The sequence below is a fragment of the Anopheles gambiae genome, chromosome 2 (genome assembly GCF_943734735.2).
Source record: "Anopheles gambiae chromosome 2, idAnoGambNW_F1_1, whole genome shotgun sequence".
NCBI lineage: Eukaryota > Metazoa > Arthropoda > Insecta > Diptera > Culicidae > Anopheles > Anopheles gambiae.
The window spans coordinates 85,411,345-85,426,716 of NC_064601.1; the positions used below are offsets into that span (position 1 = coordinate 85,411,345).

Below are 15,372 nucleotides of genomic sequence, written 5' to 3' on the forward strand. Positions count from 1 at the left end.
AAAGAAAATAAACAAAGGTAGAGCGTAGAGACTATCAAAACTTAATGAAACTTAGAAGAATAATTAAAGAGAATTAGAAGAAAAAATACGGTTACGGAAAGAGTTGAGAGAGGAGTCGAAATCAAAGAGATAGTAAAAGTGGTTAAACAACCTGAAACAGGATAGAATAGGATCATTGAAAGTATAGAGAGTATGACGTGTTTCAATTGACAGAGGATCACGAGGACGAAGGGAACGAGAGGGAACATACAACGAGATGGACGAGAGTAAATCAGGAGCATCAGTATCAGAAAGTAATAAGCCACCAATAAAACATGCCTGAGACACTTGGCGGCGGAAGCTTAAAGAGTGAAGATTGAGTAACTGCAATCGCGTTTCATAGGGAGGTAGTGAGGCAGCACCGAACAAACGACGAAAAGCAACCCTGGTAAAAAGGCGCTGAATGCTTTCAATTCTCGAACAGCCATCAATAGTAGGAGGATTCCAGATGATGCTAGCATATTCAAGAAGAGGCCTTACCAGAGCACAATAAAGGTTTCTTAAGAAGCTTTGATCTCTAAAAATAGAGGTAAAACGTAAAATAAACCCAAGAGTTCGATTAGCTTTTAGTAGAACCTCATCAAGCTGCAGTTTAAAGTTAAGACGACTGTCGAGTATAATACCAAGGTCACGGATGGACAAAACACGAGAGAGAGACGAGTTAGAGAGAGTATAGTTAAATGAAATAGGAGAAAGAGAGTGAGAGAAAGAAATAACAGAACATTTATCAGGGCACAAGCGAAGTAAGTTGGATGAACACCAATGAACAAATGCATTAAGGTAATGCTGAAGACTCATACAATCAGAAGAAGAGGACACAGGTAAAAAGATTTTGATATCATCCGCATAAAGGAGATGACCATCAGGAGGTAAAACATTACAGACATCATTGATGAACAAAGAAAACAGAAGTGGACTTAGCACACAACCCTGAGGGACACCTGACGTACAAAAAAACTCCTCAGATAAGTACGACCCGGTTTTAACCCTGCAAGATCGATTACTTAAGTATGAGGACAGCCAGCTAATAATGCCATCACCAAAACCAAGTTTAGATAGTTTAGCTAATAGTAAAGAGTGGGGCAAACTATCAAATGCAGCATGAAAGTCAGTGTATATTGCATCAAGTTGGGTACCTGCCTCAAAAGATCTGAAAATATTGGTAACAAAAGACATGAGATTAGTAGAAGTAGACCTACCAGGCATAAACCCATGCTGTTTAGGGCTAATAGCGGAACTACAACTATGAAGTATGGTTGGAAAGATACATAGCTCAAAAGTTTTGGCTGTGGCACATGTTTGAGTTATCCCACGATAATTAGAGACAATGCTACGGCATCCCTTTTTGTGTACCGGAAAAAGCCAACAGGATTTCCAAAGAGCAGGAAAGACCCCGAGAGAAAGTGAAAGGTTGAAAATTTTAGCAAGGTGTGGAGCAAGCACGTCCTTACAGTTTATTAAAACTGAGGCAGGAATGCCATCTGGACCAGGAGTAAAAGAACGTTTCAACCCAAATAACACCTGTACAACTGTTTCAGAGATAACCGAAATATCGGAGATATTAATTAAGTTCTCTGGCGTGTAGAGTAGCCCACCCTCAATAAGGTTAGGGTCACTAACCGGTGGCTCAAACATTTGGGAAAAATGTGCAGAGAATAGCTCACAGATCTCAACAGGCGTAGAGGCAGTTCGAGAATCAAGTACCATTTCATTAGGTAACGTATTGCACCCTCTTCGAATCCTAACAAATTGCCAGAAAGATGCTGGATCAGAACGGAAACGCGATTGCAGTCTACTCGAATAGGCCTCAAAACAAGCCCTGTTGTATAGTCGATGCGCAGAGGCAGCGTACTTAAATAAACGAAAGTTGAAAGCAGATCGGTTCAGACGATACCTCCTAAGATATTTCATTCTATCCTTTTTCAGGTTGCGAAGAGTACGATTGGACCAGGGAGGATTAGGAGGGGAACGAAAAATAGGTGTACATGAAAGGAGTGCAGAGGTTAACAAAGCATTAAACGATTGGACAGCCTCGTCGACCGATGTACATTGATAAAAAAAAGACCAGTCGGCACGAGATAGAATAGAATTAAGTTTACGATAGTCTGTAAGACGAAAATTATAACGAACACTCAATGAATTAGGAGCAGAAGGCAATTCATTCCTAACCCTACTAGCCCTAAATAAAGAAGACGGTAACGCAATTTCCAGAGCAGGATGATGGGCATCCTGGGGCAGGAGCAGTGACGAAGCAGGATACACAGAAGAACAAGCAGCAGCAGCAGAGTTAGAGAGCACCAGGTCCAGATAATGATTTGAATGGTTATGCACCCCGTTCAGCTGATAGAGTTCATGCAAATTTAACACATCCAAAAAGCAGGAACTGGATGAATTCAAAGAGATATGAGGCACATAATGTCTCATAGGTAAAGATGAATCTGACCTTACTGCGGCTGCAGGCGACCACCCTAACGCCGGTTGATTGAAGTCGCCAAGAAGGATAAGATGATCATTCGGTTTCATATGCATGTATGCATCGCTGATGAAAGCAGAAAGGGATTCGAAATAGTTGCGGTCGCTGCTCAAATACGGTGGCACATAAACAATCCCCACATAAAGACGAAACTTAGGAAAAGAAACACGAATACATAAAGCTTCAAGCGTAGGTTGATTCATGTTAAGTGCCACAGACGGATAACGACTAGAACATGCAAGCAGCACACCACCCCCACGCGATCGTTCATTGTTTAACCTGCTGCGATCGCAACGGTATATATTGTAAGAATCACTATCCAGGACCATATTGGATGGAATCGATTCATTTAACCAGGTTTCAGTAAGGGCAAGCATTTCAAACCCTGATTCATTCGCAGAAAGGCGCAATTCATTATATTTGGTGCGAAGGCCTCGAACATTTTGGTAATAGATCACGAAGGGGTCTATTAATTGTGAGCTATCCGTTTGGCAAACGGGCTGATCTGTGGTGAGCGATTCGTGTTGCTGAGATTGTTCTGCGATTGAAGCCCCACCCCCGGTGATAACTGAGGGGGTGTGGGAGGAAACTCCGGTTGGATAGCCTCTAGGATCTCGGTCATCTGGGATAGTGATTGATTCCCGCGCTGTGGGGATGGCGATCGATGATCCAAAAAATGATCCGGATGAGCGGTGCTTTTTGGCGCAGCAGAAGAGCAATTTGCACTGCTTGAACGATGCGAAGTAAGCGCAGAAGGGTCAAATCGGGCCCTTTCATGTATACGTTGCTTTGGTAGGCCACGATCAACAAACTCACGAACAGTAAGTGAAACTGGCCAAATAGTAGATTGAAGCGCCAGATCCTTGAGTGATTTGGGAATACTCACTTTAAACGATATAAAGGACATCAAATCAAGGTTTGCGCCCTTTTTCGTGAGACGGTAAACATCTATGTTGTCGGTTGGCAGCACAGCTTTAAGCCACACACGCATATCATCAGCGGAGACATGCGATTTGATGTTCGTGAAGTATAACCATACTTTTTCTGCTATGCCAGTGTTCGTGGTATCATGGTTCAAAACAGGATCAGAAGATGATTTTGTATTTGTTCGGCAGTGCCCAGCACTAATATCACTAGTCACCTTAGTACGATGAGTGTAGTGGTTGCAGCTATCAGAAGCTTCCACAGTGTTGGTATCGTTCGCTGCTTGTTGGATATCTGCAGTGAGCTCCATTGAGTTGGTAAATGTACGGCGAGTGGATGCTGTTTTAGTCGTTCTGGTATTAGTGGCGTTGAGTGACGATGCATTAGTGGACGTGTGCGTTCGCGATGCGTGAGAAACAGACGGCTTAACTAATACGGGTGTTAGCTTATCAGCGAGAGCGAGGATCTCAGCAAGCAAATCGCTCTTGATAGCCGATCTAAGAGAAGAGAGAGATGAGTCAATCGTGGTGAGAATTTCTGCTTTCACCAACTCGAGTAGGGCTGCTATCTCACTTGTGAGAAGTGAGTTTGTGCCATTGCGAAACTCGTTACAATTTTTGCACAACCACAACAATTGATTATTCCGCCCAAGCTCACGAGTAGAATCACGGGACAAACCCGTGCAATGGGTATGATGCTTGGAGCCACACACACCGGCGCAGGACACCGAATTTGCACTATCGGTGGGTGCATTGCAGGTTGAGCACTGCATAACGAATGACACAGCACAAACTGACGAGTGACAGGAGCAGGAACGAAGCCAAACAATATCTCGGCAAAACTGACGAAATAACAGGAGACTAGGTGCAAGAATTCAGGAGCAACTTCATAACAAACGAAGGCACGCACTAGCCAGTACAAGCAACTCAGCAGCACCAATGTTGCAAATGTTGAAAATCAGGCAGTAACACGGCAAAACAGCATCAAAAATCAGGAGCACAAGGAAGGCACAACCACTCGGTTTGACAGTCGATCTCTCTCTCGGCCAATATTTTGCATCTTTTCCGTTATTTCCCCGCCAAAGCTATTTGCACGCAAGCTATGCATGCGATGGCCAAGTTGAACGCAATTATAGTGTGCAAGTAAATCGCGGGGTTGCATGGTAGAAGTAGAATCGGTTGTGCTTTTCTGCTCAAAATTGTTAATTCGAACGATCGCGATGCTTTCGACGGTGGTATTAAATATCAGAATACCGTCGTTGTTTTGTGTAATAAAATAGTATTCTTGTTCTTCTTCTTTTGCGCAACAACCACAGTGTCGGAATATTTGTTTTTCTCACTCAACGGTTATCATTAGATATTCTACAATGGTTAGTACCAGTTTAATACTATGTGCACAACTAACGATCCTACATAAAGTGCCTTATTTAAGAGTTTAGTCACATTAAAAACGGATTGAAAGATAATGATCGGACCAATTTGGCAAAGCGTGATCAATGTTTTAAAGCTTTTGGAACTTTGTTGTGGCTTGAAGCGAGTAAACAAAGTAAGCATAAGATTGACATCACTGAACCTCAAGAAGGTAGACCAACAGCTGGAGTAGCTTCTTCTATTTGGCATAACGTCCTACGCGGACATGCTGGCCTATACAGACTTTCGAGACTTAGTTAATTACCACGCAGCCGGATAGTCAATCCTTGCTACGGGGGGACGGTCCATTCTTGGCTTGAACCCATGACGGGTATGTTATTGAGTCGTTCGAGTTGATGACTGTACCACAGGAGCTGGAGTAGCTATTGATCCATTGACTAACAACAATTTATAATGTTTACAATCAAATCAATCAATCAAATAACTTCCTTGTGTTTAATTTGCCTTGTAAATTTGAGTTGGAAGTTTTGTGATTTTTTCGTAAAGTTGTTTATGCGGACTCGATAACGAGTCTTTTTCTTTCGATAGGCTTTTGGCCAAAGTATCAAAAAATAGATGCTATTGTAGTTGCTGGAGCAAAAACGCGGCAACAATACAAACTGTATCAAGACAAGATGAGATTGAAGATACCCGTTGCTCAAAAAGTCTTAACACGTTTTAGTCCAATTCCAATAGTCCAAAGTCAGTTTTAGAGTCAGAGCAGTTTAAAAAACAGACACTACAACAAAACTTTGCTATGTTTATTTGCGCTTCAATCATCCGTCTAATCCTCCTCCCCCCTCCCCCACCCTTTTTTGGCACTGTCGTAATGATAGATCATGCGAAATAAGCATACGCCAGTGATGATTACACTTGATAGAACAAAATTGTGGCCCTGCGTGTGTAAAGCCAAACCCATTACGATAAGTCAGCGCACGATCTCTGTTTGCTTACGGGCCAGCTATCACCAGACCCCAGGGTTGTTGATCTAACGCGCGAATAACAATCAAATTGATAGCAGATAGTTCCAAAACTCCGATATCAGGATGTAACTTGCAGGGGATAATAACAGGGTAATGATATCATGTGTTACGTTGCAAATATCTGAGTTTTTGCCGTTGGAAAGGTGCACATTTTCAAGTGTAACCGAAACTGTAACAAGGAGATGTAGATATGGGGGCTAGAATTTGTGAGAGATTCATTTGCTTCTCCATCCGCTTTCATTCAATGCTAAAATGGCGGGGAATCAAAAATTGATAGCAGTAAACCCTGATCGTGGATTAAAAGGAATGTAATCTAATAATTACAGTAGATGGTGTAGACGTAATAATTATAATCTAGAGCACTAGATCCTGCAAAAGATTCTGTTAGCAATTTCTAGAGCGTCACTCTCTTACGACAAGGTCTTGGGTTGGCGCTAAGCTTTGCTATAAGTCTAGAAGTTCTTCAATGTCTTTTATCCAAACCAATACGCCGCCAATTTCCGTCAAACCAATACGCAAACCCATGTTTAATCAATTGTAATGCACTGTCTGTAGTTTGAATCTATGTTAAGATCGTGCCTCATACACATAAAATCAAGCTGCCAAAACCAGTTTAAAACAACCCCCAAAATAGTCATGTTGTGTCCTTTTGTCTAATTACCTTTTGTTATTGTCATGTTTGTTCATAATCTAGCAACACTCTAATGTGTCATATTAATATTTCCTTTTCCACTAGCTGTCATTTCGCTACTATGGATACAATAATATTTTTGTAAGCTTTTGTAAATATTTTCAAGTCTTGTGTAGACAAATGTTTTTGAAAGTTTTTCAAGAGAGTTCTACTTCATTATATGGACAATATGTAGAATATGTTCCCCAAAAGTAGCAATTTTTAATTGAAGTTTATGATAACGATAACGAACGTCAAAACTCGTACCACTTAATAACATGCTAGACATGAGTTAAACCCTCATATAACCCTCATAGGAGCCGTTCCCCGGAGCAAGGACTGACTTTTCGGTTGTGATGCGAAATCATTTGTTTATTTGTTAGTATTAAATTAGTTTTAAGTCTATTATATTTAGCCTTGATGGCGGATATTGTATTAAATAAATGAAATGAAATGAAATGAAATGAAATAATAATGATGTTCTTGCTTTCAAAGCATCTTTTCGGAAGTGATTTCCCGGGTTTAAAAAGGATGTTTTAGTTCATAAGATAAAGCACATTCCGCAAAATTTGAGAACGTACTATCCAGTGGCGATCCTCGATGATCCTTGGCTTGTTTTTCGCCAATAAATCGCTAAACACTAGTATATCAGTACCTCAGCCAATCTTTTGCGAACGATTAAAAGCTTTGTGAATGTCCTGAAAGGTGGTAATTATTGTCCAAAATTAACTGAAGTCGAGCAACGACACGTCATGGGTTCAAGTCCCGTATGGGATCGTGCCCACATAAGTAGGACTGCCTGTCCTGCTATGGATGAACCAATAAGTCACAGGAAAGCCAAGTCCACTAGTGGATCAGACGGACCTTGACCGACATTGGTTGTTGTGCCAAAGAAGAAGAAGAATAATAGTTCAACATCTGGTGATACACAGGAAAGCGATGCATAATATTAAATAATAAAGCCTGCACATTCTACTTTCCTCCAACATCGGTCCAAACTTTCACGAAATCGTTGTGACGCAATGTAGCAAAAAAAACATAACAAAACCCGTTAAATGAAAGTACTTTTTTGGGGGTACAAAACGGGTCCAAGGAGAACGGTCTCATCGTCAAGCAGTCCTGTAATCGGCGATCGCCACCAAAGTGGTTAAAAATAGTATAGAACGATTTGCTTACGGCATTATTGTAACAACTAGCTAAGCTTGTTTGTTGTGTTTGTTGAGCTAAGCTTTCGATCTTTTCTTATCTTATTCCATTCTATGGGGCTTATATTCTTCCATAGTGATAGGTAAGTCATGATCATCCAAATATGATTGACGAAAGCTCCCAGAGCTAGCTAATTTCTCATCTAGTCCGCTAATATCCTCCCCCACACCCCCTCCTTTCCTCAATCTACCCTTCAGTACCCACACTTTTGAATGACCCTCGCCGCGATCGTAGACAAGCGGTGCGACACCGGTTGCTACGTTGCGTGACTTTTCCGTCCACCCGAACGTGATACAAAACCGACCGGCGTGCGCGTGTTGCATCGCCGATTCGAGGGAGTGGACGCAAGCGGAGAGCGGACATTTCTATTCGCTTTATGGGGACGCAGGACGGGCGCGTCAGGGTGAAAACCGAGCGTACCGAGCAGCGCCAGAGCGGGGACAACAATTTCGCGCAGCGCAGTCCCACACACACTCCGAGAGCACGCCCGCTCGAGCGCTTCAGTTGACGTCCAACCGTCATCGAAGGGAGCCGCACACAGAAGACGCTTCCAACGCCCTGCGCCGGTGTTCACTGTTTTTCGCGCATCTAGGAGTTTTGGCGCGGTGTGTTCTAGTGGCAAGGTGCTGTGTGTGTGTGTGCGTGTGAAGAGAGAACGGGAGCAGCAAGAATGGATTCTAACGGAACCGAAACGGTGGGCGAGACGCTGCAGCAGCAGTTCGGCCACTGGTATACCTTCCTGGTGGAGGACCTCAGCGACAAGCGTGCCGCCCATCTACCGTTCCTGCACAGCCCGCTGTGGCCACTGTCCGTCCTCTCCCTCTACTTCCTGCTCGTGTTCTACTGGATACCGAAGTAAGTCGAATGGGCCTTTTGGTCCCAAGTGAATCCCCCCCCCCCTCTCTCTGAGCTACCATATCTCAACGACCCATTCTGCATTCTGCGTTCTCCTCACCCATCCCCCCCCCCAGCTACATGCGCGATCGCAAACCGTACGATCTGCGCAAGCTGCTGCTCGCGTACAACGTGTTCCAGGTGGTGGTGTGCTACTTCCTGATCCGGCAGCTCGTACGGCACGGCTGGACCTTCCGCTACCTCTACACGTGCGAGCTGGCCGACTACTCGAACAGCAAGAACGCGATCGGCTTTCTGCACGCCGCCTACCTCAACTACTGCGTCAAGACGGCCGAGCTGGTCGAAACGGTGCTGTTCGCGCTGCGCAAGAAGCGCAGCCAGATTTCCTTCCTGCACGTCTACCATCACGTGTTCACGTACCTGCTGGCCTGGATATTCGCCAAGTACGTCGGAGGTAGGTTGGGGCTCAAAACGCTGTGTGTGGGGTGCGGAGTAGGACAGTGGATGATCAACGTTTTATTTGCCTATTTACCCCCCCTCACCCCCCACAGGAAGCATGCTAACGTACACAATCATCGTCAACTCGCTGGTGCACATGTGCATGTACTCGTACTATCTGCTCGCCGTCATACCGAGCTACGTGCCGTTCTCGCTGGGCAGGCTGAAGCGCTACATCACCGCTCTCCAGATTGTAAGTGTTTATGTTACTGTCCTCCGCTCCAAAAAAAAAAAAAAAAACAAAACCTTTCTTTTTGCTTCATTTTGCATACCTGCTACACATCATTGTGCTATCTACTACTTCCGCCCTACTACTCGAACACAGATTCAGCTGGTTAGCATACTGGTGAACATACTGTTCGCGATGCGCAGCAGCTGCGCCATCCCGCGCACCCACATCCTGCTGTACGCACCGTACATGGTGGTGCTGATCTCGATGTTCATCAACTTCTACCTGAAGACGTACAGCGGCATCACGAGCGCACTGAACGTGTGCTACACCGGCGGCGGTCTCCAGAAGAAGGTTCAATAATTTTAGGGGAAAAGAGAGAGAGTGCCCGCAAGAAAACACACTACCACAGTGCCGCACAGTGTGAGTGTTTACAAGTGAGTGGACAATTAAGTTTCGAAGAAATATTCACCAACTACTGCCACACTCTATTAGGGTTGTGCAATAAGAGTGTGTAAAAAGCCAACCGCAACAGCAACAGCAACCACAAAGTGATGCGTTACGGAAATCGCTTATGATTCCCAGTGATTAGAAGCAAAAAAACCACACAGAAACAGACGCGCAGGTATGGCACCGGTCCAAAGCCCCAAAGCCAGGGCCATGCGTTGGGGGAAAGAAGAGGAAGAAGCTGCCGCTGCCATTGATAGGGGTTGGGGAGGGGGGGGGGAGGGTACGAATGGGAGGGTTTGGGAACTGAATGCCAACCCACAGTCTAAATAGCATTTGCATTGACAAACTGATGCAAAATTATCTTGCACACATTAGCCTTCTCACTCTCTCTCTCTCTCTCTCTGTTTTTTGTTGTTTGGTAATGCGCACTGGAACACACATACACACACACAAACACACAAGGAATATACTTTATTCTGTTGTGATTGATCTAATGCCGCTTATCGCTTCTGCACGGTACGGGCGTTACGTAGTACTGCGACCGGGGTCAATAATTAAGCTTAGCAGCGCGTTACCGCGTTTGCCACCCATCCGGAAGGATGAAGAATGATTTCACGAATTTACAAACCACACTTACAGATAAACATACGCACACAGCAACTCTAAAGTGCATAAACAAGTGTGTGTCTGAATCGTAGCCTATAGTTTGTGCGCGGAGTTGGTTGGGGAGGCGAGTTAAATTATATTGCTTAATTATCGGTAAGTGTTTCCCTCTAAGGGAGTTGGAGGGATTAAGTGAAGGAGAAAGAGAGAGCGCGCCGGGGGTAGGCTTTGAAGATGAAGAAGAAGAAGAAGAAGAGAAAGAAGAAGAAGAAGAGGGGAGGGAATGCTTTTAAAACAATGTGCAACGCACACAAACATAATAATAAAAATAAAGCAAGCAAATGGCAAATGATGCGTAAAGGGTGTGTGCTTTTACTGATCTTGGCCTCGTGGACGATCCGAACGACAGCTCTCGGAGGCATCATGATCGTTGTTCAGCCAGCACCATTATTGTAAGCAGTGGTTCGAATTCGATCGAAAACGTCCGAAAGTAACAATAAATCGTTTTTGTTTTTCCTCTTCTGTTTCTAAATCAAACGTGTTCGTGAATAATTCAATTGAATTGTAATTATTGTTTCATATACTGTATTACTAAAGGAGTCTTGATTGAGAAAGCGAATTTCAGGGTTTATAATTGCTACAACAAGCACCAGCCGCACTTTCACGCAACGATCAGTCTTGTTTGGCGCGTTGTGCGTGTGCAGTAAATCGAAATCGAAAGCTCGGAGGGTGGAATTTTAATCATTTAAATTAAACATTATTTAAAAAAAGTGGTGCGCTTTTAATCGCAACGACGCGATTGGAGAATCATTTATGATCATGACGTCACATTTTCTGACGATGGGACATCTAATCTATGTTTGAGTGTGTTCGATAGGCATCTAACGAACGTGAAATGAGCTCGTTTCGGACCTTCGAATAAAATTACATATTCAGAAGCGTAAAAGTTAAGTTTTCGTTTTCCTGAAGAAGATAAAAATATACTCAAGGCTCACGGCACTATCATCGGGTTTTGAACTTTTGTTTCGTTGGCAAGGTACGAACGAGCATAAACATAAAGGATGGAGTTAGAAAGACAGGCGGTGTCAGATAAAACAAACTGACGTACTAATGCGCCTAATGATATTTATCTAAAAAACAAGATCAAAATGCCCTTTCCTTTATGCTACATGTGCACAGTATAGGCAGCGCCATTGTATCGTAATGAAAGTTAGGTTTTCATCAGAAATATAAAGGATTTGTTGTTGAACATGGAAACCTTGATTAATTCTTCATTGGTGAAATATTTTGTATGATGGATTGCATGGTTTTTAGCGAATGTAAGAAGAATCTTTAACATTTGATTATGGATTTAACTGCAGGTTCAAGGATCCGGAAGAATTTCTTGAAATGATAAATCCAGCATTCCTCTCCGCGGAAAGTAGTGTTCTATAGAATGTTATAAATAGCACACACAACAACAAAAACTGGAATCGAGAATAGCGGTCTTTGATAATGCCCAAATATAAACGCTAAAACTATATATAGCTAACACTAAAAGCAATTCATTAAAAGCAAAGATTCTCGTCTCGTAGCGAGAAAAGTGTCCTTACTTCAGTTCGACTTAACGTACCGTACGTAACGTATTTTGATGACCATTTAAGTAAAAAAAACAATCCTGCGAGTAAACAAACCCATAACTACGAAGTAAAAACGAGGCACAAAAAAAACAAAAAAATCTTCAAGAATTTGTACGACACAAGGCAAAAATTGTAAAGCGCAAAAACTGGAAACTGGTTAAAGTTTTTTTTTTAGCATGTCGGATCTCGGGCCTCGTGGGAAATCCAAAAATTTCATCAATATGCCAAGGTCAAGGATGTTAAAATTGCCCCCTCCGTGCACATATCACGCACCAGGAAAAGGGTAACAAATCTTATAAATAAAGACAGGTTTTTCGATGTTCTTACAAAGACTTTTTCGTGCCCGTCAGTCGTTGACACCTTTGGGTTCGTGGTCGTTCGCTCGTGGTTAGTGCTCTGTTTTTTGCTTCTTGCTCGATGCTGAAAAATCTAAGGCAACAAGGCTCTCGGAGAGACATACAAACAAATGTAAACAAACATAACGACTTAAAACATTAGATACTCCACCGGCAAATGGGGAGAAGCATGATGCTTTTAAGTGCTTATCCTACGAGCAGCATAAAAAGCCCTTTCCAAACCAACAAACGCTTTAATCACTGCTTAACGAAATTTGTTGTTGCGCAGCGCCGTAAGAGCAAGAACACATCCGGCAAGACTTTACAAAGCGCACAAAAACGCCCGGCAGGTCCTTTTAGTAGCAAAAACGGAACGCCACCTAGTACAACACACCTCGTGTTTCATTTTGAACACTTTGAAGCTCGGCATTTGCGCACAAGAGCCATACGTCATCGGTATAATGAACAATTATACGTCAACTGTCCCTAGCGAAAAGGGAACCCTTCTTTTCCCTTTGCCCAATGCCGCTCATCCAGCGGAAGAACCGGGTTAAATCGCTGCCACCGGGACGACACATTGCCATTGCGTTTGCGTCAAATGGTGATCAAGACAAGACATTAAGCATTCCCAAAACGCAACCACATCGATTGACGTTCCTACTATTCACCCCGGGCTCGAGGAGCACTGCCTCCTCACCATGTGCATATTACGGTGAGTTCTTAATTGCCGCTTTAATTACTGCAACCACCGTCGGCATTGCGCCATCCCTAAGCAGTTGAAGTGCGGCGCGCAAAAGTGGCGCACAATTTTGCGAATTTTGCGATGCCATTAAAGGCATATTATATGTGCGTTTTTTTGTTTGTTTCTTTGTTAAATTGTCTGCTCTACGCTAAGGATGTGAAAAACATCGTCCCTCATTCAACCTCCGCCGGAACGATGTAATCCCGAAATGTTAGGATCGTGTAGGGATCGCGATCGTAAGCAGTGGTTACGTCGTCGTGGCACACGCGCGCGCGCGGATTTGAAAAAGCTCCTCACACGCACACGGCTCACGCAGCCGAACACGGGGCGGCAGAGGTAAATGGTGATCAATTTAAAATACATAACAATGTTTTTCTCACATCTACACCTCTATACCCCAAGGCAGATCGTTCGGCAGAAGTGTTTGAAAGTGTTTAACAGTCTGGGCTCGTTCGCGAAGCGTTATTATTTAATATTTGCCCCCTTTCCATACTGGGTCCGGCAAGCTTATTGACACAGGCAGATTGACCCGCCCTTAAAATCATCAACCCATGTTCCATATACCCCCCCATGTGCGCCATAAGCCACGCAATCAGCGCGCACAACCCCAAAACAATGTTCGTTTGATGCGCTTTAACGTTCAGTACACACAAGCTTTTGCGCACTTGAGATGAGCGAACATAAGCGAGAAAAAGCAACAACATATCATCCATATGAAACACATCACCACCAACAGTCTAGATCCTTTTGTGTGCACGCGCGCTCACTCGGGATGAGGTAATGGGGCTGGGTGCTTTATGATGTGTGCCCCCGTTTATGAGTGGGCCCCCAGTGTGTGTGTCCGCGTGTTGAATAAATGTAGCATCTTCAATTTTACGCCAATCCTGAATGATTAACAGCCGTCACACGCTCGACACGGTGGAGGAGCAATTGGTGTGTTTGGTTGGGTGACGGCTGCGGGGGATGTGGTGTAGTGGTTTGTAGCCAGTAACAAACTTGCCAGCACTGTTACCAAGGATAGAGTGCCGCCCCATTGGAAGAAGTTGTCTCGTGAATCCCTTTATGTTTAACTTGACAGGAATTATTTTTTAACAAACCTTCTTTTTTTTCTTCTTTTTTGTTTGTTTTAATTGGTCTTTTTTAAGTAAGAAGCAATTTTTGTATCTTTGCGATACTTATTCAAACAGGTATCTGAAAATTAAAATCACGAAAGAAACTTCTCTTCCGGACACATCTCGATCCATTCCAGATTTGAACACATTGCATGCAAACCAGATTGATTATTGTGTCGTACACATAACCACTGCACCACGAGGACCGATCGAGAAAGCAACATGTAAAAGCCTATAAAACTCACTATGTACTGAGGTACTTAGCGATCTTTTATGCTGTGAAAACGGTGTGAAATCATCACTTTTCCCATGTTTCGATCCGATCCCTCGTTAAAAGACGAGCCCTGTTTAAACGATCGTAATTTGCACGACCAGAAAAAGCTGTCAAAATAAACTTCCACATTGCAAAGATGGACGTGTAGAAACGCTTGAACACAGCCAATCTAGGGTTTCGTCTTGCTCTTTCAAAGCTATCGTATTTCTATTGTCAAGTAGAAAAACAGGCAATACAGCGTAGCAGAAACATTTGAAATCATGATGCAAAAATCAAATTAGATCTATTTCTATAAAGATAGAAACTGCTCCAAAAGTGAGAGAAAAAAATGGGGAAATGAATAGTAACCGTGTCCAAAACCATCTCAACGCGCTTTTAATCCAAGCGATTAACTGTTGCGCACGTTCGATCTTGCCGGCCAGCTAAGCATAAGAACCGGGCAGACGGAAGAGACGAGATTGGAATGGGGAGGGCGGCTCTTTCGCCAAGGCCAGCCCCCACAACAATGCAAACGAAACGCCGTGCGCCTCCGAAAGAATGTGTCCCAACGAAGGCCCAGTTTCGCGCCAAACAATGTATCGCGATGGTAGCGCGATGCCACCAAATGCAGGCGTCGCGTTAAAGCCCGTATTAGATTGATCGAACGCCCTTGTCAAACATGGAGAAGGTGGTGAAAATTAATTTCCGCATAAACAACAGAAAATCCATTTTTCTTCCCCTGCCCCCCAAACGCCACCACCGGCCGCGAGAATGGAGTCATAAAAACGGACAGTAAGAAAATTAAATGACAACAAAAGCCACATTTCCGAACGCCTAGCGCTCTCGCCCGAGTGCACGATGGATGCACACATTTTGCTTCGCCTCCAACAACTGCAACCCGGGGGGATTGAATGTTGATTTGGCCGCATTCATCAGCACACTTTGTGCACCGATCGCGGCCAACACAAAATGGACAAACACAAGAAGGGCAACAAAAGCGTGGCGCGGCTTGTACTTTCACCTGTGTCGCGG

The 15,372-nt window shown here is 43.7% G+C and overlaps 2 protein-coding genes across 2 annotated transcripts in view; one reads left to right on the plus strand and one right to left on the minus strand.

Moving 5' to 3' along the window:
* LOC3289987 (oxysterol-binding protein-related protein 9) overlaps nucleotides 1-15,372 on the minus strand; it is a 52,252-nt gene that overhangs the window by 24,954 nt on the left and 11,926 nt on the right. The window lies entirely within an intron of this gene.
* LOC4576310 (elongation of very long chain fatty acids protein 4) lies at nucleotides 8,024-10,639 on the plus strand. Its single transcript, XM_315512.5, has 4 exons — nucleotides 8,024-8,559; nucleotides 8,676-9,013; nucleotides 9,111-9,250; nucleotides 9,383-10,639. The coding sequence occupies exons 1-4, from the start codon at nucleotides 8,375-8,377 to the stop codon at nucleotides 9,587-9,589; spliced, it is 870 nt and encodes a 289-aa protein (XP_315512.5). The 5' UTR covers nucleotides 8,024-8,374; the 3' UTR covers nucleotides 9,590-10,639.

Bases quoted from the DNA above. Each gene is read 5' to 3' on its own strand.
- LOC4576310 (XM_315512.5), top strand. From the start codon at position 8,375: ATGGATTCTAACGGAACCGAAACGGTGGGCGAGACGCTGCAGCAGCAG. The intron at 8,560-8,675 runs GTAAGTCGAATG...CCCCCCCCCCAG, and splicing joins GTGTTCTACTGGATACCGAA to CTACATGCGCGATCGCAAAC. The intron at 9,251-9,382 runs GTAAGTGTTTAT...ACTCGAACACAG, and splicing joins ACATCACCGCTCTCCAGATT to ATTCAGCTGGTTAGCATACT.